A 24,509-nucleotide genomic window follows, 5' to 3' on the forward strand; every position below is an offset into this window, starting at 1 on the left:
TTTTTGTAGTCTTGTTTTGGATTTTGTTTTTGATCACAAGACACATAATAAAACAAAAGCGATGTAAACACTTTTATTTTAATTTGCAAGTATAATACAAAGCATTTTACTGCAAGGGTAGAAAAGTTGTCATGGTAAAACTCATGAAATAGAAAATTGCTCTCACCAGGTTTGCAAAACAGCCCCCCCCCCACTTAGCATGCCATTATTTCATTGCTTACAAATTAGTATGGATGAAAAGTACAGAAATAACTCCTTCACCACAGTGTACTTTCTTATATGAACTAAAATAAATATCCCCTTGGTCTTGTGTTCAGCAGGTGCTTGGTGTCTAAGGATATGCTCTTACAAGCATGAAAGCATTTGTGCGGGAGCATCACTCCACCTCTGTCATTTCAAACTCCTTTGAAAATCCCAAACTCGAGATTTGAATTAGTTTGATTTAAGGTGTGGTTTAAGTAATCCATTTGTTAAAGATGTGCAAAGGCTGCATGGTAGCCCAGTCATATGAGTTAGGTACAAATAGTAAAATTATTAATTAATTAATTAAGATGACAGTTCAGTTGCAATGCTGTAATGCCAGTAACATCAATTCTAGTTCATAAGCTTACTGTTCTAGCCAAAGGCCATAACAAACTTGTAGCAATAGTATTACTAAAACAATACAGAACATATATCCATAATATGTCAACATCTGTGTTGTAAGAGAGAGAAAGAAGATACCAGAGACGCCAACAAGCTTAAATCTAGCTTGATTTTGGTTTAAACCTCCGAATCAGCACAACATGTAGCTATTTTATTTAACTTTTTTCCTGATTTGTCTTGCAGTGCATAGAGGGCCACTCTCTGTGTTAGAAAGCTATTATTCTCACTCGAAAGAAGCTGAACCATTTCTGCCGGAATGTTCCCCATTGCTTGTGTAAACAAAGGTTTCAGAAAGCGATCTCTTTGGTTTCTGTATAAGGGGCAGGCTAACAGATAATGAGTGATGTCTCCCACCTGAGGTTGACCACAGATATGAAATCTGCATACAGGAAACATGACTTGGAAACACAGCTCAATATAGGCTTCTCTTAAGGAAACTGGTGTTTCTAATTAGTTGCAGGTGCCTTCTAGATTCTGTGCAGAAGAGCTAATCCTTTAGTTAGCACTTATTCAGGGTCAGCACAAAGCCCAGTTCTGGAAAGTAAAAATAGTCTAAAACAACTTGGCAGGCTGCTTTCCAGTGTTGGTTATCACCCAGTTCCATAACAGAATAGAGCAGGAAAATGCTCTGTTGGCATAGTAGCAATTCCTTTAATAACCTTTTAGCTGAGCGCAATCTGCTCTTGCCTTGATTGTTGGCTACCTGAGTTTGGTATGAAGAACAGCTGCTGATATTTCTAATGCTAGAGTGTATAGTTTCTGAAAAAAATATACCGTATTCTGCACTGTTTCCAAAGCTTTAATGGAGTTTGAATCAGATCCCCAGATTTCAATGCCATAGAGCATTTGAGTAAAAACTTTGCTACTAAATATCTTTAGGGCAGTTTCAATCAGCTGCTCTCCCTGGTCGTAACAGAACTTCATCAATGACGCAATATTTTTCTGCCTCCAAGAAGACATTTCCAAGAGAGGGCTTCACTAAAGAGTACACTCTTAATGAGTAAGTTTGTTCTATAGCTGCCAGATCTAAATATCATTTATACCTAGGACTCTATTAGCCAAGAATTATAATCTTGTCTTAGAGTAATTTATAGATAGGCTTTCTTATAAATAGACTTTCTTGTTTGCAGTATGTGCTGAACACCTGCAAAAGAATTTTGAGGCTCAATCGGGAAAGAGAGAAGAGCACTAAATCATCTGCATACATCATGATTGAGATATTTCTGTTCCTAATTACTGAAGAGGGGCAGTTTTTACTGGTTAAATATGGTACCAGATCATTAATATAATAGCTAAAAAGATCAGGAGCCAGAATACAACCTTGCTTGACTCCCTGCAATGTTTTGAAGGCATAGCACCATTTAAACCTACTCTGACCCTCATTTTTGTGCTGCTTTATACAGTGGTGCCTCGCAAGACAAAATTAATTCGTTCCGTGAGTTGCTTCGTCTTGCGATTTTTTCATCTTGCGGAGCGCGGATTCCCCGGGTATTAACGGCTTTAAGAAAAAGGAAGCAAACTTGCAAGACGTTTTCGTCTTGCGAAGCAAGCCCATAGGGAAATTCGTCTTGAGAAGCACCTCGAAAAACGGAAAACCCTTTCGTCTAGCGAGTTTTTCGTCTTGCGAGGCATTCGTCTTGCGGGGCACCACTGTAGTTCTTGGATGAATAGCAGAAGTCTGCAGTCAATATTGGAAATTTGAAATTTCTCCCACAGTCTATTTCAATTAATAGAGTTGAATGCAGCAGAAAGATCAATAAAGGCTTCATAAAGATTAGTCATAATATTCTTAGTGTATTTTTTTTAGTATGTTTCAGAGTAGAATGTTGATCAATGGTACAGTGTCCTTCTTTGAACCCCGCTTGTTCTTCACAAATAATGTTATCTGTTCACGAATAATGTTATCTGTAACATCAGTGAAATCAAACTATTGTAGGTATTGCTGAACTGACAAATGAGTTTTAGGATAGTGTATTAGTGCTGTCCAACATTGCTTCACACATTTCTACACACTAGATTAAGAAGGATTTACAGTAGGATTATAAAAAGACATGACAGCACAGTTTAGATTTTGATTCATGGATGGCATCTTTGCTTTGTGCTGTTTGATTTTGGATAAAACTGACGCAAATCTGTATGTTAGCAAGAATTAATATGAAGACTTCCAGGTCCAGAACTCAGCAACTACTAAGCTTTAAAAGCAAATGAAAATTGTCACAATTAGTTAAATTATAGAATAATGAACAAAAGCATGTTGAATAACAAAAACTAAACTAAAAAGATGTGAGTCACAAGCAACGTATGATACTCCAATGTCATGGATAAGATATTCTTAATTTTATAGTTTACACCTTTGGTAATAAAGGTGGATGTAAAAGTCATTCCACCATAGTGCATTTTAGAAACATATCATTAGCTTCAGTTTACTTTTAAACGTTCACTCAGAAAATCAGGATACAGTCAGAAAATATTCAGGATGCTTTAAAACATAAATACAAAATTAAGAACAGTTTATATTTACATGTTTCAACCTATATGGATCAAATGAGTCTGCCTGATTGGAAAAATAGGAATTGTTACTGGAAACTTGTCTTTGCTTCCTGGTGGACAGTGTGCTTGTCAACTGCTCTTGTATGTAGTTGGTAGTGGATTAAACGTGAAGTATTACGATACTCTGGTTCTTTTTCTCAGAGTAAATACCCTACTGCAGTCATTTGTTTGTACTCGCTTTGTTCCTTGTTGCAGTTTTGCCACTTGTCTTTGATTGGTCCTTTTTTGTCCTTTTCCTTTTTGACTACTGTGACAGTCCTGAGTATCTGATGGTTCAGGAGCTGAATCTGTATACTGAGAATTGCTGTCCTGATTACTTTTCTGTGCAGTCTCTATTTGGACTTTACTAGGACTATAGGCAGCTAACTGACAAAGAGCAACAGCTGCAGTTTGTTTCTGCTCATCACAATGGTCAATTGTCCTAACTTCCTGAACTTCTTTCCTCTGCATCACGGTAGGGACCTTATCACAAGAACCTTTCTCCATATGATCCTTAGGGCTGCAGTCCTCAGCTTCCAAATGTCCATTTTCAGTTTTTTGAGGTCCACTGTCTTCAGCTTCATATGATGACCTCTGGAGGGGTTGTTTTATGTTGCAGTTGTCTTTTACGGAGAGATTCAGAGGCATTTCCTGAAGTTCCATAAAGTTTTGGTTTTCCACATGGAGAGCGTTTTTGTACATATGTTCATTAACAACATTTGCATCTGGCTTCTTGGAAAGATTAAGTGGTACTATCCCCGTGTCGTCATCAGAATTGGACAGAGGGTCATCGTTCTCATTACTTTCATGCTGTATATTTTCATTTTCATTAGTGACATCACTACTGGGGAAGAAAAGAAAAGAAAAATCATTGAAAAATTCCATTATGTAATTAAAATCCGATGTAGGACTAGTATGATATTTTGATTTACATACTGTGGCAGTAAAAGCAATGCAATGAATTGATTTAAAAGGTAACAGAATAAATTGTGCTATGGAGTAAATTTGTTACAGTGAGTAATGTTTGGTTTGCATGTAAGAAGCCTAGTTTTAAATCTCTATAGAGATGAGCAATTTTTACATTTTTACTGCGATAAATTAAAATAATTTGTTGCAGCCAACCTATTCTCCTGGAACATATTGAGAAGGAAATATCAACAATGTTTGAGGTCTATGAGAGCAGGACACAATAAATTGTATGCTCTACAGGTATTTTATATTGCAATACAAACAGCTGTTTAAGAGTGACATTAACCCATTTGACCATCCTTCTGTAATGAAAATGGTCCCAGGCTGATCCATCACAGGACTTATAAGATCAAGTTTGTTACACTTCTCTGCCTCGGAGGCCTAGTCTGGATATAAATTCAAAAGTAAAATAAAATAATAAATCTTAGTGTTTATTGGAAAGCTGGCAGGCCGCTGCAGTGGTCTAGTCTGCACATCATTGTAAACCATAGTTAATGATTGACTGTGTATATGTCAATCTCATCCACTTTGCTTCTCTCTGTTAATGCACAGGAGAAACAGACAATGACTCCTGGCTTAGGGTTACATTTGGACCAGGGATTTTGGTTTGTTCTGTCCAAAGAGACTATGATCTGTAGCCAAGGTTTGTTCTTGGGCTTTCTGGTTATGATTTATTGAAGTGAAACAAACCATAACCCATGGTTTGAGTATAATACGATGGTGCAAATCATGATTTGATCCTCGTGTGTGCAAACAGAGAAGAGTAAAGTGGGCAAAATTGGCAGTTCACTATGTTGTACCATATCAGGAGACCATTACCTTCTATCCTTCTTTAAAGATTGGGAAAATAATGAGAGAGAGAGAGAGAGAGCTCACCATATCCTTCAGTCTTGTTGCATGGGAAAGCAAAAAGGCTTATTTCATATTAAATGGCCTTCCCACTGAGATCATCAGCAGAGGTCTTCCTCTATATCCCACCACTGTCATGAATGCAGGTGTTAGGGACATAAGCAGGCTTTTGCTGTTGTAGATCTTGAACTCAATTCCCTCAGGAGATTAGCTCAGTCCTCTTCCACAATAAGAAGAGTTACATTTGCCATGCTTATGGCTTTATTTTTTTCTGCCTGGTATGTTGCTTTGACATGGGTTACTTTGTGCTACTGTCTTGGTTTCTTCCTGGTTGGTATTTTATCATTTTAATAGGTCTCCATTTTTATTATTACAGAATTTTAATCTTTTAAAAAAAAATCATATTCAATAGATGAATGTCTGCCTCTACCTGAAAAACAATAATCTAAGGCTATACTATGCATTCTTTACTCAGGAACAAGCCCCGTTTAGTTCAGTGGAACTTCGTTCTGAGTAAAAGTGCATAACATTAGGTTGTGAATAGCAACATTCAGATTCAAATAGGAAAAACAGCAGAGATGTTAAACGCAACAATGATCAGTATAAAAATTAATAGAGCAAATATCATTTTACTATAATTCTGAATAACCACTATAATTACACCATCTCCAAGCATATTTCATCCACCCTTTGTCCACTTCCATATTTTTCTAAAAAAAACCCAGCTGCCCGCCCCAGATGTTGCTGAACCCATCACCTCTGGCTGTTGGCCATATTTGCTGGGACTGAATGGAATTGTAGTTTAGCAACATCTGGAGGGCCAAATGTTTCTCACAACCTACTCTAAACTGATAAGGCAATCCTAACAAAGTTTACTCAGAAGTAAGCCTTACTGGATTCAGTTATATTTACTTGCAGGTAGTGGGGCTAAACATAAGTCTCATTCAGTTTGATAGGACTTACTTCTGAGTAGACATGGCTAGGCTTGTACTGCTTGCCACTTGCATATGTCCTTACCTGCCTTGGGTTTACAAGTTTGACATGTAATAAAAACTGTCCCGGGAGTCCTTGTGTGATGTAACCTAAGGGCATGTTTGCTCTCTCTCTCTCTTTAGTGTTTTGAAGAAACCCCACACAGATTAGAAATATCTTTATATATATATATATAACTTTATATATGTACCTCCTGGGTGTGTTTCCTCTATCCTCCTTTGTAAGAGGCTGAGTGGATTCATCCGTACTTTTCCTCACAGGTCTGAACGCCGTGCCGTTTTCTTCATTTTGATTGTACTTGTTTATAGATGAAGACCTGCTAGAAAGGTCAAATAGGCCTTCACAACCTTGACTTGTCTGAGTGAAGTTTGTTGGGCTGGGTCTGCCTGGGGACCCTGTTGCTGCACTTCCAGCACGGGGGCTCATTTTTGCATTCTCTCTCTCATTTTGTTCCTCTTTGGAATGACTTTTGGCATGTAGCATAGGGCTTTCTTTTTCCAAATCATCTGGTTTTTTGTGAGAATTCAGTGACTGTAACCTGGCAGGGCTTGAAGAAGCTGGATATAGCAATGTTGTTTCTTCCATTAAATGAGAACTAGAGTCTCTGTTAAGACCTGTAATGTGTGGTAGCCTGTAAAATGCTGATTCTGTTGGTCTACAAAGTCCGTATGGTACTGGGGGATTAGGATGATACTGCTGGAAAAAACGGTAGTGTTCATAAGCTGCTGGATTTATTGGTTTAGGAAGTGGTCCAGGGTGAGGAAGAAAATGTCTCTGATCTTGAGAGCTGTAGACAGAGAGCACTGAACTTTCACACTCATGGGAGTTTCCAGGAAGAAAGTAAGGTGCATAAATGGCCAATCCATGCTCATACAATGAAGGTGAATACTCGGGAATTATGGGCTGCATATAAGGTGGAATGGAAGGGAAACCTTTTGTAGGTGGAATTTTATGAGTAAATTCTGGTGCAATAAGTGTGGACGCTGTTTTCCATGGGTTGTTTGGAGCATGAAATGCTGACTTTGTGTGGATTGAAGGGCCTTTGTTTGAATCAGAAAGAGACGCCAACTGAGATAGCTCAATGCTGTCTTTACTGTGACGATGCTCTCCTACTGGGACAAAGGCAGAAGGTCTTACAATGCCTTCAAGACCAGGCTGTGTGTTAGCTGTATTTTCTTCTTCATGACCGACAAGAGTTAATTCCTTCTGAATTGATGGTGTTTGTCCATTTACTAATTTACCTGTTGCTTGGTTTTGAACCTCCATGTTTTCCTTGGCATCATCTTTGGGGAAAGCACATTGAGGTTTAGATTCAAGATTTGAGAGGGGTTTAGAGGAGGCTGGTTTCGCTCCAGGTTCCGCCTGATTGATCTGCTTAGGCTCCAAGGAATTTGACTTTGGACACTTGATAACCCGATCCTGCTCAGACACTAAAGTAATGGAGTTTTTGCAGAGCCCATACTTCATGTGGTTGAAAAGATGTGATTTCTCATTGCAGGTGAAAGGGCATTGAAAGCACTTGTACTTGAATGGTTTTCCTGGAGGCCTTGGGATATAATGAGGTTTTTTTGGCTTACGTTCTTTGAGAAGGCTCATCTTTCTGTTTCAATGATTAGACTTTTTTGTTTTCCTTGCCCTAATTTATAAAATGTGGTTGATATCTTAAGTTTTCCAGATTTACTCCTAACTTTGAGGAGACTCTCAAAAATAATTATTTGAAGCCATTTCTTCTGGAGACATCAGAACAAAACAGCATGCAACAGGAAACTGGAAAACAGAAATTGTAATATTAGAATTTGAGAACTGAAACAAATACATATGTCAAATGCTTTATTCAAATGCACATTGTGAGAAACCTTCTGGTTCAAACAAAAAAGTCAATTTCCAACTTGGAAGCCTATGAGCAGGGCATGATGCTGATGACTATTTTCTGTTTCATGTCTCTGGCATCTGGTATTTTTAGGTTTACTGTCTTGTGAACATGAAGGTCTCATGAGCAGTCATCTAAGAGTCATTATTTGACCTGTCCTCTACAAATTTGTAAACCCACCTAAGTTAGAAGCCATTACCCCACCCTATGAACTGTGTGAAATAAATTATATTTCAGATGTTATAATTTCAATTCCTTATCCTAACATTTAGAATTCATTTTTTCCCTCTCTTACTGCTTATTGAGTTAACAATTTTCAGTGAGTTGTCCACCTAAATACCAGGTGTGTTGTTTTTTTTTGGGGGGGGGGTTAGTCATAACCAATTAAAAACACATTGGTTTATGGGTGAATCTAGGACTCTTGCCCTAGTGTGCATTACTTTGCACTCACATTGAATTTCATTTGCCATTTTGTTGCCCATTCACCCACGATGGAGAGTTATTCACCATCTGCTTTAGATTTCACCATCCTGAATAACATGGCACCCTCAGCAAACTTGACAGTCTCATTGCTCACCTAAATTCATGAATTACAAGCATGAGAAAAGTGAAGCTAATGTAGAAGACTCTTAGATGCCTTTGCAAACATGATTATCCTCAGGGAAAGCACACATGTCTGTAGGTAGAGCTCTAATTAACTAGCCTGAAGTTCAGGGGTGCCTACTACCTGAAATTCCTGTTGGATTAATTAGAGAGAACGCATTCAAACAACAGTGGTGGAACATCCACTTAGGATGTGACAGGGAAAGATGAAAGCAAAGTGAGAGAGAGAACTGTAGGTGGAGGAGACGAGGAGGGAGGGCGGTGCTTGGTAATAGTAGAAGCTTGAGTGCAATCCAGTCCAGCCTGTTGGGGAAAGAGGAAGAGATTCCTTGATGGGGAGAAGTAGGGTGGAGTAGGATTGACTCCATCCTGGAGAGCTGACCTAGCTCTGCTATAGAGCAAACAAGCTTTTAAGCAGCCTAAACAAATATTTAAGTACTAACTAGTGTGAGTAACTTTCAACACACTACAACAAGCCAAATTCTGAATGCTTAGAAGAGCGCACTCTCCCAAATCTCTTCTTCTAAAGTTTGAGTGTGTTGCTGTTGAAATGACCTTGCATTCTTTGCTGCACAGCTACGTGTGTGTGTGTGTGTGTGTGTGTGTGTGTGTTCGTTCCCGTATGGCCAGGTATAAATCTGAGTCAAGCATCCACTGATTTATAGGGGCACGATCAACTTGCTTTCCCTTAGAAACCGAAAGAAGTGGATACTTTTAATACAGGCTGGTGATTTTCTCGGCAGATAAGTCAGACGGGCTTGTATTGACTTGTTCCATTATGTTCGCTGATTCTGAAGGCGTGAGAATCTCTCAGAGTCATGTTCTCATGATTTTATAGGATGTGTTATGGCAAAGATCTAAAAAGTGATGATTTCATCATGAACTGTAAGCACCATTATCAAAATGATGACTGTTGCAAAACCACATACAGTATCTTGAGTTACCCGAAACTACACTAATACCACTTGTTAGTTTAATGGGGAAGTCTGATGGCTTTTTATTTTTATTTTTTTTAAAACAAACCTTACTTACATTGCTGTTTGAATTAGAAATTAAATTAAAACATTAAATGAATTAATGGGAAATATTCAAATGAGGGGACTGTAAGTAATGATAAAAACAAGAGACCAATAGCATGTCAAAATAAACAAATTTATTACAGTTTGAGCTTTCGTCTTTAATCTCATTAGATTTACATAGAAGGCAGCTTCATATATCTGATAAAAAGCTCATGCCATGAAGGTGTGACATGACTCTTCAGCAGGTAATTATATAAGCAGTTGAGTTTTTGTTTAAAATAATAAGAGATATATAGCATTTTAGATTATTTTGTTTGTATTTTTATTATCTTATTCAACTAATAATGCATGGATTTATCATTGGTTTAGATTATTAAAAGAAAAGCACACTGTTTAGTCTTTGTAAAGTACTAAGGGACTAATTTTAGTGATTTCTGAGGAGTCTGGGATCCAAAGGACTACTTAAAGGATGCTCAAGAGGGATTTTTATCTGTTTATCAGCAAGTCCAACAAGCAAGCAGCCATTTAGTGTGTGAGTGGCTGCTGGTAGGAAAACATTGGATCCCACCCATAGAAATACAAACAAATAGAATCGCGGTTTGGGAAAATTCTAAGTTCAAAGAAGTGTGTCGCAGAGTTAATGAATTTAATTAATTTGTTTCTATACATGCACAGTTTTATTTAGATAGTATTGTTAGAAAATCAACACATTACTTATTATGAAATGAGATTCAGCAACAACAAACAAACCAGTTTTTGGAGAGTGCAGGTTGAATTTTGAGTAATGGCGTAGAACCAAAGACGGAAGAATTGTAACAGACTTGGTGAGTTCAGTTTGTACCAGTTATACCTTTGTGCTAGCTTGTAAGTCCCAGAGCAAATAATGCTTTAAGTTACTGTTGTCACAACAAACTATTCCCCAGGATTACCAAGTTAATAGACTTCGAATGTTTGAATTATACAAATATGTTATATAAGCACAATGTTGATATTGCTAGATAAATATATTTATTCATTTTCCTAGTGTGCAGAATGCTATATTATTTTATGGAGGTAGATTCACATTTTAATAAATTAACATTTGTACTGTATGATCTCTCCGTGAGAAGCAGAAAGCAGTATGGAACTATATATGTTTGCTAAAAAAGCAAATCCTGGATTTTTATTTTTATTTGCAGGAAAAGTTGTTTTTAGAGGAAAAGTATGCTCCCTTATATCTGAGTTTCCCAGACTAGATTGAGGTATATCATTCCAACTCAGAAAATTCAGTAACCAAACTTATTTCTGGAAGTATCGGCTTCATCAGTTGTTCCAAGTGGTGATGGGAAACACTGGATACAAAGTAACTTTGTTTGCTTAGATGGTTAGGATTTATCTACATTATGTTTAGAATTGCAGCAATAAGCATTCCTGTTACTGTACACATTTAATTGGAAGTAGGGAAGTTTATTAGAATTTTGTGGGGAGGTGTTTAAAGCAAACTGCAGTTGTTTTTGCAAGGCAAATCACTGTGCACTGCAAAATGCCACTTGGTGGCTTTTGGATAGGTGTAAAAAGATATTTCCTGCGCTCTACTCATACCCTCCTGGTTGCAGTTTCTTTCATATTGTGCTAAGCTAGGCTGTACTTTACTATTATCATTGAACCCAGCAATTGCAGCAAAGATCAACATCACCAGAAAAAAGTACGCAGTTTTGTCTGTCTGTCAGTTCTTTTTTGTTTCTTTAAAGATGCAAAACCGGCAACATATGGCTATTACAGGTCACATAAAATGAGGAATATTTTTCAGGGAATAAATGTAATTGTTGCTTTTTCCTTCTGTGTAGTAGCTTACTTTTTTAAAAATACAAAGGGACAGCTCTGATTTTATTTTTTTTATTGCAGACAATGGTGTAATTATCTTGCTTAATAGTTCAATGCTATGAATGGCTGCGCAACCATTTTTGAAGAACATTAATACGCATACGCTTGGCTGCTGTTGCAGCATTCTTTTTGGTGATATTGATCTGGCTGACGAGTCCTCACTGGGGTGGAGCTTTTTGAAGGGCATGCTGTGATTAAAATATTGTGATGTGGCATTATTGCATAACTCAGGATCATGCCATTGTCACCTATCCAGCGTTTTGCAAGAACAAGACTTCTGAGTTTTATTTCACCTTAGATTTTACAGTGGTTGACTGTGCTTCCCTTCTGGGCTTTTAATCTTTAAAACTAAAATATCTACTCTTACAAAAATATCAATTTGTGCATGATAGAGGACAACAAAAGGACAGACATGCTACAGAGGTCAAGATGGACTGTGAGGAAGAGTCATTAAGATTCAGATATATCAGTGTAGCAAACATCTGGTCCCAGTATTAAAAATAAAATTCTTTAAAAATAGCTTAAAACCATATTGAGCTAGTAAGAATAAGCCCTTAATCATTTTTGAATGTCTAATAGACCAGTGTAAATTCATTCTCAAACTATGTTTTTCCCCTCTTTGGTCCACCTCTGTATATAAAATAAGTATTTCCATTAACTGAAGACCATTAACTAGGACAAATGTAGCAGTTGAATTCTATCTGAGTAAAAGTTAGAAACCTTGAAAATAGTCCCCCCCCTTTTTATTTATTAGAAGTAAATACTCCAGTAGAACACAACATAATAAGCTGAACATAATAAGTTAAGCAAGGAACCTAAAATACGTACTTTTAACTTGAAAATAAAACATGGTTTCTTAATCAAGCTTTCAACCTCAAGACTGCCATAGTAGTACAAAAAACAAGATTCTTTTTAGGTAGAGAGTAAAATAGTATTTTTTTGCTTGTTAATTTAAACTTGCTGAAGAAATGCACCTGCTCGTAGAGGAGTTGCCTTTCTTGAGAGGACAGTAAAACACAAGCATAGGCTAACAACTTAGCTAAACATTCCTTCAGTTAGTTGATGGCTTTTCCTTTTAAATCTCTTGTTTTTTTGGTTGCTGGTTTTAAAGTCCACTCACCTGTGAGTTTGGGAACTGAGGTCCAAGATGTTCCGAGTTGTTAAACTGTTGCTGTCAGTGTTGAGAGAGAAGTACCTGTTTGCTGCTTGATTAAGTGAAACTGAAGGAGGCTGTTTCAATGGGAGGGACTTAAAAGTGTAGGAGTCGAGCCCTGCGGGTGTAGAGATGCACCTGATATTACTTCAGCCTGAAGCTACAGTTCATGTGTTTCCATCTACTCTTTCATTTGATGTTACCTCAGCATCTCAGCTATCGAGCAGCAGCACTCTTGTCATGTTTGTGCCCTCTAACAAGCAAGTTTTTGTTTCTCCCACTGAGTTAATAATCTCCTGTCAAGGGGAACGGAACACGGTACAGACACGTTTCTCAGTTTAAGATCTTTTAAGCCATTTCTGAGTGAGAAGCAGATCATCACGAAGGCTTTAAAAGGTTATAAAACAGTAGTAGAAATTGTAGGCTGCTGCCCGGGACGTTTCTTGGTTTGGCTTTGTGTGTGTGTGGTGGATTGTGAGAATACTTGAATGCTGCAAGATTCCTCCTCCCCCCCCCCCCACAGTTGTCCTCATGATAACTTCTGCCTGGGAACGGGGAGACAGAACTAACTCAAAGCCTACTTGCTGTAGAAACCTGCCAAAGCTTGCCAGGAATCGGCAGCCAATTGCATTGTAATGGAAAGGAGTCACCTCTGTAGGAAACTGAATATTTGCTTACTTTCTCTGTTCTGTAGTTCAACTTCCCAGCCACTGAACACACTGCATGGCAATTGTACTATTATTGTTTGATAACTCTCCACCACATGTGAGAGAAGGGGGGTGTCAGTACACCATTGTAAATAATAATAATAATAATAATAATAATAATAATAATAATAATAATAATAATAATAATTGGCTGCAGATTGGGCTTCCTTACTCTGCCCCATTCATTCATGCTGTTTCTCCTTGTCATTGACTCTTCTCTTCCCCCGTTTGTGGGCTCTGGGCTATCCTAGTTGCCTTTTTAATACTGGGATAGAGCCACAAGCAACACTGTTGTGCAGGGCAGCATTATGGAGGCTACCTGAAAGACTCTCTTAACCTTCTAAGATCCAGTACCATTGTAAGTAAAATGAGAGAGCCATGTAGTACAGTCAGTGTAGAATTGTAGAATTGGTAATGTGCTTTGGTAGAATTGGCAATGTGCTTGTAGAATTGGTAGTGTGCTTTGTGGCTTGTATACAGTTATAACATGGTTAGCTGACTAAGTAAGTAATAAATTACAAAGCTATAGCTGTGAATGAGTAAGTCTAAGGGTTTTTATTTTATTTTATATGGTTTTTAGATCAGTCTACACCCAAAAACCCAGTCTAAGGGTTTTTATTTTATTTTATATGGTTTTTAGATCAGTCTATACCCAAAGTGAAGGCACAATCTATTTTGCTAACCATGCACAATGTATAATCTGAAAATTGTTTGTTTCAAATTGCATATTTTGAAAGTGTTTGTTGTTAATTATATATAAAACACTGTGTTGTTTAGTATTATAATTTTTTTTGCAAAATCTTCCTCTCCCTACACATGAAAGGTGCTGCCTACAGCAGTGTTTGTAAGGGGTGTGAGAGAGAGACAGTGAGAGAGAGAGAGAGAGCGCGCGCATTTTGGTTACTGAAACAAATGAGCCAATGCTACCTGGCCTCTATTTAGTGCATAGGTGATTAGCTGTGGCAGGATGGAGATGTGCACTTGGAAGGCCATCAAATTTCCCATCTTGTTGAAAGTAATGAAATGTGGGTGGACAACACTTGCAGCAGGATGCAGTTGCCATCCATCTGTAGGATGTGCATCTATATTCTGTCTCAACTAGTTACGTGCAGGGCGGTCAAGAGGCAAGTAGAGAGGGTACTGATTCACAGCCAACAGAAGCACAGACTTTCATTAAGTTTTTGTGTAAATTTTCTTGCGGCACTAGTTATGGGACTGGAAACGGAAGTGTCAACTTCATCCCTTGTGGTCTATCACAGTGGACACTAAGGCAAAATGTGCCCTCTACTTTAAAAACAACTCAAGATGAATTGTACATTTATGAATTTTGCATTCTGTGCAGCAGTCAGATATGCCAGTTCCAGCTCACTGGCTTCTCTTATTTTGACAGATGTTTTGCACACGCTTTTTAAAATTTAGCATTGGAGCCATAAGTAGTATGTGTATGGTTTTTAAAGGATGAGTGAAATTCTTATGAAGCCGAAGTTAATTTCCAATACACCATTTTGTATTTGTCCATCCCACACTAGAACTGTGAAGAAGAGGGGAAGCTGCTTTTGTTCCATATGAGATCTCCCTCGGTTCCTTAATTTCTCTCCTTTACAAGTAAAAAGGTGCATCGTCACAGGTCTCTGAGAAGGTTGCCACTGAAAGCTAAAATTAAGTTTCTTTGTCACAATGGGAGAACCATACATACACAGATCTATTCCAAGGAATTACAGGGTGTTAAGGATCAGAAGGATAATGCATATGGCCAAAACATCAACCGGAGGTCAGGCACCAGATCAAATGTTCAAGGTTCATAGAGTCATAGAATTGTAGAGTTGGAAGGGACCCCAGGGGTCATCTAGTCCACCCCCTGCAATGCAGGAATCTCAGTTAAATTATACATGGCAACTGGCCAGCCAGATGGGCGGGGTATAAATAATAAGTTGTTGTTGTTGTTGTTAAAAAACATCCAAGGAAGCAGAACCCACTACCTCTCGTGGAAGTCTGTCCCACTATTGAACAGCTGTTACTGTCAGGAAGTTATTCCTTGTGTGTAGTTGGAATCTCCTTTCTTGTAACTTGAAGCCATTGGTTCAGGTCCTACCCTCCGGAGCAGAAGAATGCAAACTTGCTCCATCTTCCATGTGGTAGCCCTTTAGATATTTGAAGATTACTATCATGCCTTCTCTCAGTCTCCCCTTTTCCAGGGTAACATACCAAACTCTCAACTATTCCTCATAATGCTTGGTTTCCAGACCCTTGATCATCTTGGTTGTCCCCCTTTGCACACGTTCCAGCTTGTCAATATCCTTCTTAAATTGTGGTGTCCAGAACAGGACACAGTACACCAGGTTGGGTCTGACCAAAGCAGAATAGACACTAGACTTCTGCAGGGTCTTAGCAATCGCAGTATCCTTTTCTAAGTGTTCACAGACCGACTGTTTAATTTTCTGTTCTAGGACATTTCCTGGTATCAATGTCAAGCTCACTGGTCATAGGCAAGTGCAGAGTAAGAGCCAGGCAGAAGATTTAGTTTGAAGGAAGCAGTAGAGGGCTTGATGGGTGATCATGATCTGAAGGAGCAGGAGAATAAGTAGAATGCTTGTGCTCAAAGAGAAGATGGATGGACTAATGGGCTGACCTAGCCTGCTGATTCACTCGGAGAGTCAGATGAAAGTAGGCTAGGAGGTCTGCTGCTTTTTTTCAGGTTGGAATGACAGCCTAGAGGCCTGCCTTTTCCTTCAGGTCTTGTCTGTGTGGCCTGTTAAGGACCCAAAGTGCTGGAGGTGCAGAAGGTAAGCTGCTGAAGGCCCTGGTTTGAGATCCCCTGCTGTGCCTTACACAGTGTAGGCTTGTGAACATCCCCTAATAATATAGGGTGGGATTTAACTAATGAGCCCCATCAGCAGAAACCCATGCAAGGACTTCCTCTAGTGCAGCTGTGCTTTCTCCCGTCTCATGTGCCCCATTGGCTGTGGGGGAGGGTTGAGAGAACCCCCAGAACAGCATGGGAGGAAGGAGAGGGCAGATTGTTTGTTCCATCAAGTAAGCAGACATGTTTGTGTTAAGAGGGCATTCTGCTGAGTGAATTCCTCCCCACTGTATTGTCAGTTCCCTTCTTGTTATGCATGTGAACAAGGATATGATCTGTTGTTGTTTTTAACAATACATTCTAGCATCTACTTTCTACATGATATAAATAAATTCTAAGGTGTTTTCACAGCAGACTGTCAACTGAGAGTCCCCAGAGTTTTTAAGGTGGATATACGGTTGATATACAGGTGACGATTATTTTAGGTGTGTCCAGTTGACATGCAGTCACCAATGAAAAGGTGGTTTTGGATTCAGAAGAAGGCAGAACAGGGATGGGGGGTTTGCTTATACGTGCTCCGCCGATACACGCGGGGCTGGGAACAGAACCCCTGCACAAAATGGTCACTGCCTGTACTATCAAGCCCACAAAATCTTGCACGATCATCCCATCCAACAAATACATTTCCCAGAGCCCATGCTCATAATCCCCCTCCCCATAAATAAATATATAAAACCTATGGTTTGATGGGGGATAGGGCTGATACAGTGGTACCTCGGGTTACAGACACTTGAGGTTACAGACTCCGCTAACCCAGAAATACTACCTCGGGTTAAGAACTTTGCTTCAGGATGAGAACAGAAATCGTGCAGCGGCAGGAGGCCCCATTAGCTAAAGTACTACCTCAGGTTAAGAACAGTTTCAGGTTAAGAACGGACCTCCAGAATGAATTAAGTTCTTAACCCGAGGTACCACTGTAGTAGGATCTGTAGTAAACATCTAAATATACTCGTCACTAATCAACATTGGAATGCCATTGTTCTACACCTTGCCTTTCAAAATTTCTTCATTAGCCTTACTGCAGACCACAGTTGTCAGCTCTAAGCCTGAGCATCCACTGCAGCTTTCTTTCATCCTAAGCGCCTTTCCCACTGTTTACCTTCTAAAATCCTCTTGCATGTAAAAAAGGGTTGCTTGCCTCATCCTGTCAGCTTCATTAATCCTATTATCCATTTGTCCTTTTCCATTGACTAAGGACACCCCCCCCCATTCCCCCCTCTCCCCTTTTGACTCCACATGTTGGCACATTGAATATTCTTCACTCATTAACTCCTTGCTGTTAATTTTAAATGGCCTGGAGAATGGACTGGTGCTTAGAAAATCAGTAGTTGATGATAGTAGGTCAATCTTTGCCCTGTCTTGTTCTTGACCTGAAGATGGTTCAGTATTTTGTGGGGGGGGGGGGATATGATTGGGCAGATGTGGCTTGTGCTTGGGACCCCAAAGGACCTGATGAGGCTTGACAACCCTTGTTGTATACTCTGTAAGTTTGTCTTAGTTTTCTTTGTTTCTTGTGCTGTTGAATCGGAGGGAAGCCAGGGGAGCGATGTTGGCCTCTGGGCATGATCCTAGCGCAGCAAAGAGCTTATTAAAAGCCAGCCACTCCCTGGAAGTCGTAGCTGCTAGGCAGACCTGCTCAACTGGGCTGTAGCTGAAGTAGAGCAGAATGTGCAGGTGCAGCAGGCATTGTATTAAACTGGAGGCAATAGAGCAAAATACCTGGATATGCAAGTTCAGGGAGTAGAGCCTTGGAGACAGGATGCTTCTTGTTTTCTTCACTAATGAATATAACTGGTCCTGGTCAAATTGATACTGGCAGCTGTTTTTCCATTGTTGGGGTGAATTTATTGTCCTCTCATCTAGTGTATAATTATTATAAGCATGTAGACCAGTCACCTAATAGGTGACACCCATTAAAAGAAGATGAACGCAATAGTCATATTGGAGGCGATATAATTCCAGGCTTGATGCAACACTGATTGTTATCATTGTTATTCTCCTAACAATGCGGCACTTGGGATGAATTAATGCCAGCACATTTGGAGTGTCATTTGGAAAAGTGGTGTCTGTCTTTCTTCTTCTTTTTAATCAAAGCTGCTGTGCTTAAAAGTACACAGGTTCCACTATGTAGCTAAGGACCTGTATCACTTTAAAACAAACTTTAGCTTCTGGGATTCAGTGTGCTTTGAGGAAAGGGATTCAGAATGTTTTGGTAGTCTCTGTTCTTCTCAGATGTGTCTGAGAAACTGCATCCTCTCAGAGAAAGAGTATTTTGATTACTGTAGTATAAATTCTGGAGACATGTGAAATATATTGGAAGTTCAGTTTTACAGAAGAAAATAATATTATCACAGGCATGGGACTTCTTTAGAAGAATGTAGCCATATTTCAGCTTGTTGTCTGTTCCCATGTATAATCTCTTGATGGTACTTTCTTACACCTTTAGGAGGTCCATTTTATATTACCTTGTATAAATATTATAAATTGTATAAAGTATTACCTTGGATAAATAGCAGAAACCAGTTTAAGAACTAGCTGTACCCCTAAACTTGCAAAAAAAAAAAAAAAATACACAATCTCTCTTCAAGTGTCCTCTCTCAGTCCTGTTTGCATAATTGCTGACTTACATTTAACACCTTTTGAGACACTCTTTTGTCCTTCCTAATGACTTCTAATCTCCAAATTTGGTGGCATGTTACAAGTCAGAGCAAGTTGGCTAGATAATACCCTTAGTTTCTAGGTAGTAAGTACAAAGGTTTTCTATGGGGGGAAAATAAAAGAATGTTTACATCTTGAGCCATCTTAAATTTTCTGACATGGAACATAAGAATTAAATTGTGGATCACTTGTAGCTGGGGCTTGCTGCTGGCTGATTTGAGACTCAGTATGTTGGTCTGTTAGTGATTTTCCTATTTAACATTAGTTAGTAGGGTGCTTTATGCTGGAAGGACGCTGGATAGGATCACTGAATTTCTTAGCCATGAAACTTGGAGATGGAGTGTTAAGAGATGCTTTGTCTCTGAAGCATGATGCTAGAGATGGCCCCTACTTCTCTTGTTGTCAGGTTGGCACAGAATAGGCACAGAATATTGAACATACAGAAAAAGAAAGCAGACAGATGAAAGAACCACAGAGCAGGTGATAACCAGATGTTGTTGGACTACAGCTCAGCCAGCATGACCAGTGGTCCAAGACTATTTGACTTGCACAGCTAATGATCAGCAGACAAAGCTAACCAAGTTAGTCCTGTTGGTGAGGATTCTTTGCTTCCAGACTTAATTTATTCAACTTGTACTGATCAGTAAGCATTTATACACCACACTACCTATTTATGTATATGTCCTGCTCCCAATTCCTGCTAATTACCGTACTTAGATTGGTTTCTATGTTCCATGGAAGAGGTGAAAGGAGTTGTATGTTCCCCATAATTTCAGAACTTTTACAAAGAGTGGGTGTGCATTTCTGCCACTTCATTAGGATAAATATACATACAACTTTTTTGTTCCATAAACAGGGCATGTGAAAGTACATTTTGCTCATACAACCTTTTCTCTCTCTTACCACTTCTGTGAATTAGCCAACATGGCCTTTAATGAAATAGCTATGAGTTGGGAGTCTTTCCCTTGCTCCTTTTCTTTCCGTTGTACATTGTGTAAAGTTTGTCCCAGGTTCAGCACGCAAGCATAGGGGTTCCCAAATTTTGGCTTGGCTTGAATTCTCTTGAAAGGATGGCTGGTGTCTTTCCATTCCTGGGAAGCTTCTGCAGGAGGCAATATCACTGGGATGGGTTTTTGTATAAAAGGAAGGGAGAGCCTCCTTTTGCTTCCTCCACATTCTGCCTGCAGAAAAGGAGGGTAGTTCTCTTCCATGGCCAGGGCTTTTTCTTGAAGGGAATCACTTGTTGCTGCTGAGGAGATAAATTAATTTATGGTCCCCTGCACATGCATAAAAAGGCAGAACATTATGCCCTCTAGAAAAGCGGCCTTCCTAGATGCTAGGGGTCATAGAGCAAACATGGAAGAGATTGTATTGTACAGGATCTGAACCAAGAATGTTGTATCTGATTAGTTACAGATAGGTAGCCGTGTTGGTCTGCCATGGTCAAAACAAAATAAAAAAATTCCTTCCAGTAGCACCTTAAAGACCAACTGAGTTAGTTCTAGGTATGAGCTTTCGTGTGCATGCACACTTCTGTGTGTATCTGAAGAAGTGTGCATGCACACGAAAGCTCATACCTAGAACTAACTCAGTTGGTCTTTAAGGTGCTACTGGAAGGAATTTTTTTATTTTGTATCTGATTAGATAATCTCCCTTTTAAACAAAAAAAAACCAAAACACTTTTTGGCAGATTCACAGAACTTATTCAGCACAAGGAAGCACATTTAAATGTTGCTTGCAGGAGAAAGGACTTGGCTAAATGAAATACTATGGGCGGTATTCAATTAAATCCTTTGGCTAACACCTCAACGTTCTAGAAATTCGTTGGGGATTTTTGATTTTCCTTTTCCTTTCGTAGCTTTATTTAGAAAATGTTATAATGCTCATGGTTGACGGTTGTTCAGAAACTGAGTTAAAGAACACAAGGAAAGGATGCTTTTCTCATTACATTAAAAAGGTCTTTCTGAACTCTATAGTGATGGAAAGGCAGAAGTTGTTTCTGTGCTTCATGGGATTCAAAGCAGAGCGTCCTGTTGCAACCTGTAGTTAATGCTGTTAAGTTAAGGATGGTGGGATAGAACAGGTGCTCATTAATACCTCTAGGCTACACGTACAGGTGACTGTATTTTAAAAAAGAATGCTGAAACTCAACAAGTGAATCTGGATTCTGTCAGTTTTCCACGTACAATATATGCAACCTGCTAATCACGTAGCAATTCTTTTAATTTGAAAACTTGTGTTTATCATAATGTTTTTGGTTATGTCAAATTGATTATGTATATCTTTACCACCACATAAAAAGTTAATGGTACTTTTTTGATTTTGATAATAGGAGTGTGAATGGTTTTGAAATGAACTGTGAATGTTTGAACAATTGATTTGAATATAACATTATTTTGAGAGGATATCACAGAGAGGCTTATCCTGGGTTAAGATCACTTTTTGGTCTGGATACATTGCCAAGTTCAAAATAGCTAATAGCATATATCACCAAAAAAGAAAAGAAAAGAACAAACACATTTTTACTACACAAGCCTGGGCAAATTCATGTACATAATATATTCAAATTTTACTTCTGTCCATCATTCCAGCACAAAATGTGTGCATGTACGCACACATTTTGACAGTGTCTTAGATAAAGGCAGACATTCTTCTTAGTGGGCAACAACAGAATGGACTAGTGAATAAAACTTGTACTGTATGTCATGATATGTGAGAGCCAGGCCTCCAAAGCAGCTTAATTGTTAGAGCCAGCATACCTTGCTTAGCTGCTGAATGTGTTCTGGGTTATCCTAAGAGCAGACCCAAAGTTTCCTACTCACCCTACCGTATTTTCTTCTGATCCTTTGAACTGTCAACTGCCCATATCCTGGTGTCAGAAATTCTGTGGTACTCCTGACTAGTTATATTTGCTTAAGGCTTAAAATGCATTGCTCAGAGTACACCTAGTGAAATCCTCAGAGTTGAGTTACTGGAGTTTGTTCTTTCATTATGACCCAGCTTCCCTAACCATAAGAAAATATTCTTTCATTGGTTATAGGCAATAACCAATATAGGTAAGTGACACATATTGATAAACGCTTAGGCCATGTTTGGATATTTTGCTATACCATGGCTTAATGCAATGGAAATGAGCTTAGCCACCTCCCAACCTTGGGAATCTTTGCACTTTCAGTCCTGTTATCTGAAGGGGAAAAAACCTATGGCTGACATTAATTATGGCTAGTTTAAAAGAAGCCACCTTGAAACATGGTTTCTGAAGCAGGCTTGTTTAAACTAACCATACTTTATATTTAACCATATTTTCCAGTTGGGATGATGTAGGAAGCCATGGTTTGCTAAAAGCAGAAGTGAAAGCTTCTGAATTGCCACTCTTGTCTATATGGGAGGAAAAGAGGGGAGGGGCGAGTGCTTGAGCATGGGGGGGAAATAACCATGCCACACTAAACCATTGTTTATGGCAGTGTTTCCCAACCGGTGTTCCGCGGCACACTAGTGTGCCGCGAGACGTTGCCTGGTGTGCCGTGGGAGGGCACACTCATTGAAATTAGAATTAGACTTTTGCCCCCCGCCCGCCTTCAGAAGAGGTCCAGGACCTCTTTGCTCCCCCCTGCCTGCCTTCCCGGGAGAGCGGAGAAACGCAGCGTGTTTCTCCGCTGTCCCGGACAGCTTTTGAAGGCAGGCAGAGGGGAGCAAAGACTTTCGCCCCCCGCCCGCCTTCAGAAGAGGTCCAGGGCCTCTTCTGAAGGCGGGCGGGGGGCAAAGGTCTTTGCTCCCCCTTGCCTGCCTTCCCGGGAGAGCGGAAAGTCTTTGCTCCCCCCCTTCAAAAGCCGTCCGGGACAGAGGAGAAACACGCTGCGTTTCTCCGCTCTCCCGGGAAGGCAGGCAGGGGGGAGCAAAGACTTTTGCCCCCCGCCCGCCTTCAGAAGAGGTCCTGGACCTCTTCTGAATGCGGGCGGGGGGCGAAAGTCTTTGCTCCCCTCTGCCTGCCTTCAAAAGCTGTCCGGGACAGCGGAGAAACACGCTGCGTTTCTCCGCTCTCCCGGGAAGGCAGGCAGGGGGGAGCAAAGACTTTCACCCCCCGCCAGCCTTCAGAAGAGGTCCTGGACCTCTTCTGAAGGCGGGCGGGGGAACAAAAGTCTTTGCTCCCCCCGCCTGCCTTCAAAAGCCGTCCAGGATAGCGGGAAGCGCTTCCCTGCTATCCCGGACTGCTTTTAAAATGCTGGCGGTGGGGAGCAAAGCCTTTCGGCCCCCGCCGGCCTTCCTGGACCTCTTCTGAAGGCCGGAGGGGGGGGGAAGGCTTTGCTCCCCACCACCAGCATTTAAAAGAGGTCCCTGGAGATTTCCCTATAGGCTTTCTTCTTGCAAAGCAAGCCCATAGGGAAATTCATCTTGCGAAGTGCCTCAAAAAACGGAAAACCCTTTCGTCTTGCGGGTTTTCAGTCTTGCGAGGCATTCGTCTTGCGGGGCACCACTGTATATATAGTCAATATAGGCACAGAGTTAATTTTTTAAACATTTTCTAATGGTGGTGTGCCTCGAGATTTTTTTCATGAAACAAGTGTGCCTTTGCCCAAAAAAGGTTGGGAAACACTGGTTTATGGCCTACATAATGAACAACTTTATTATGACATGGAATTGCTTCTTCAGATGCCTAACCTTTTGTTGAAGTACAAAATGTAGTACAGTGGTACTCAGGTTATAGACGCTTCAGATTACAGACTCTGCTAACCCAAAAATACTACCTCGGGTTAAGAACTTTGCTTCAGGATGACAACAGAAATTGCATGGCGGCAGCGGGAGGCCCCATTAGCTAAAGTGGTACCTCAGGTTAAGAACAGCTTCAGGTTAAGAACGGACCTCCAGAACGAATTAAGTTCTTAACCCGAGGTACCATTGTAGCTCCTGCCTGACACCTCTCGTCTGTGTTTCCCAAGATGAAGAATCATGTAATGATCAATAGAGCTTTTCTTTCTACACTTGATAGAAAAACCAACATTTCCCCCGGTTTTATTTAAGTCTGAAGTGGAAAGTACAGTGTAAACAGTAATATCAGTAGCAGTAATGTTTAATCTCCACAAGAAAAAATTTACAGCAGATTTTCAAAAACTGCCTCCAGGGGCTTTTTTGTGTTCTTGTATAACCAGTTAAATCCATTTTTTTCACCAGTTTATTCAACACACTTGGGAACAAGTTAAACTACATTTTTCAAGACAGTTTTAGTGCTGTCAGGTTGTTTTATTTTCTTTCACCAAACAAAAAAGAGAATACCAAACTTTTGGTCCTGCGATGTGGTTTTCCCATGTAGGGTAATTTTGTGCCTCTTAAAAGCAGTTTCTTTGTCCTCCTTAGAGGACGTGTTTTTTCCTCTCAGGCACTTATTATCATTATTATTATCATCATTATTATTATTATCATTATCATCATCATCATCATTATTATTAAATTTACACCCCACCTTTCATCCAGGGACCTGAAGGTGGTACACCCTTCCCATTTATCCTCACAACAGCCCTGTGAAGTACGTTAAGCTGAGCAGCAGTGACTGCCCCAAGGTCGCTCAGTCCTGCCTGTTGGGATTTGAACCCCGGTCTCCCAGGCCACTGCTCCACACTGCTAAAAATGATTTTTCCCAATACTGAATTATACCAGCCCTGTTCTGTGACAATACAGTAAAGCATTATTCTGCACCAATGCAAATATCAGATCTGTGGCAACTGATTCTATTTATGCCTTTTCCAATTTTCTGCTATTGTCTTTCCTGCTGGTCGGAAGAGTTGGGGGAGATTAC

At 39.8% G+C, this 24,509-nt stretch overlaps 2 protein-coding genes across 6 annotated transcripts in view; one reads left to right on the forward strand and one right to left on the reverse strand.

Moving 5' to 3' along the window:
* Nucleotides 1–24,509, forward strand: part of TBCD (tubulin folding cofactor D) — a 122,147-nt gene that overhangs the window by 32,605 nt on the left and 65,033 nt on the right. The window lies entirely within an intron of this gene.
* On the reverse strand, nt 59–12,664 carry ZNF750 (zinc finger protein 750). Of its 2 annotated transcripts, none has more exons than XM_081848679.1 (4): nt 12,461–12,664; nt 6,176–7,752; nt 2,294–4,015; nt 59–2,038 (listed from the first exon to the last, which is right to left on the reverse strand). In XM_081848679.1, the coding sequence occupies exons 2-3, from the start codon at nt 7,579–7,581 to the stop codon at nt 3,310–3,312; spliced, it is 2,112 nt and encodes a 703-aa protein (XP_081704805.1). In that variant the 5' UTR covers nt 7,582–7,752; nt 12,461–12,664; the 3' UTR covers nt 59–2,038; nt 2,294–3,309. The 2 variants fall into 2 exon arrangements, with proteins under 2 accessions (XP_081704805.1, XP_081704804.1); XM_081848678.1 differs by having other exon boundaries at nt 2,294–4,018; nt 12,461–12,649.

Source organism: Podarcis erhardii (genome assembly GCF_964252035.2).
Source record: "Podarcis erhardii genome assembly, chromosome: 2".
Classification (NCBI taxonomy): domain Eukaryota; kingdom Metazoa; phylum Chordata; class Lepidosauria; order Squamata; family Lacertidae; genus Podarcis; species Podarcis erhardii.

Coding starts and splice junctions, on each gene's coding strand:
- ZNF750 (XM_081848678.1), bottom strand. CDS start 7,581: ATGAGCCTTCTCAAAGAACGTAAGCCAAAAAAACCTCATTATATCCCA. Junction 4,019..6,175: donor AGAGGAAACACACCCAGGAG/GTACATATATAA, acceptor TTTCTTCCCCAG/TAGTGATGTCACTAATGAAA.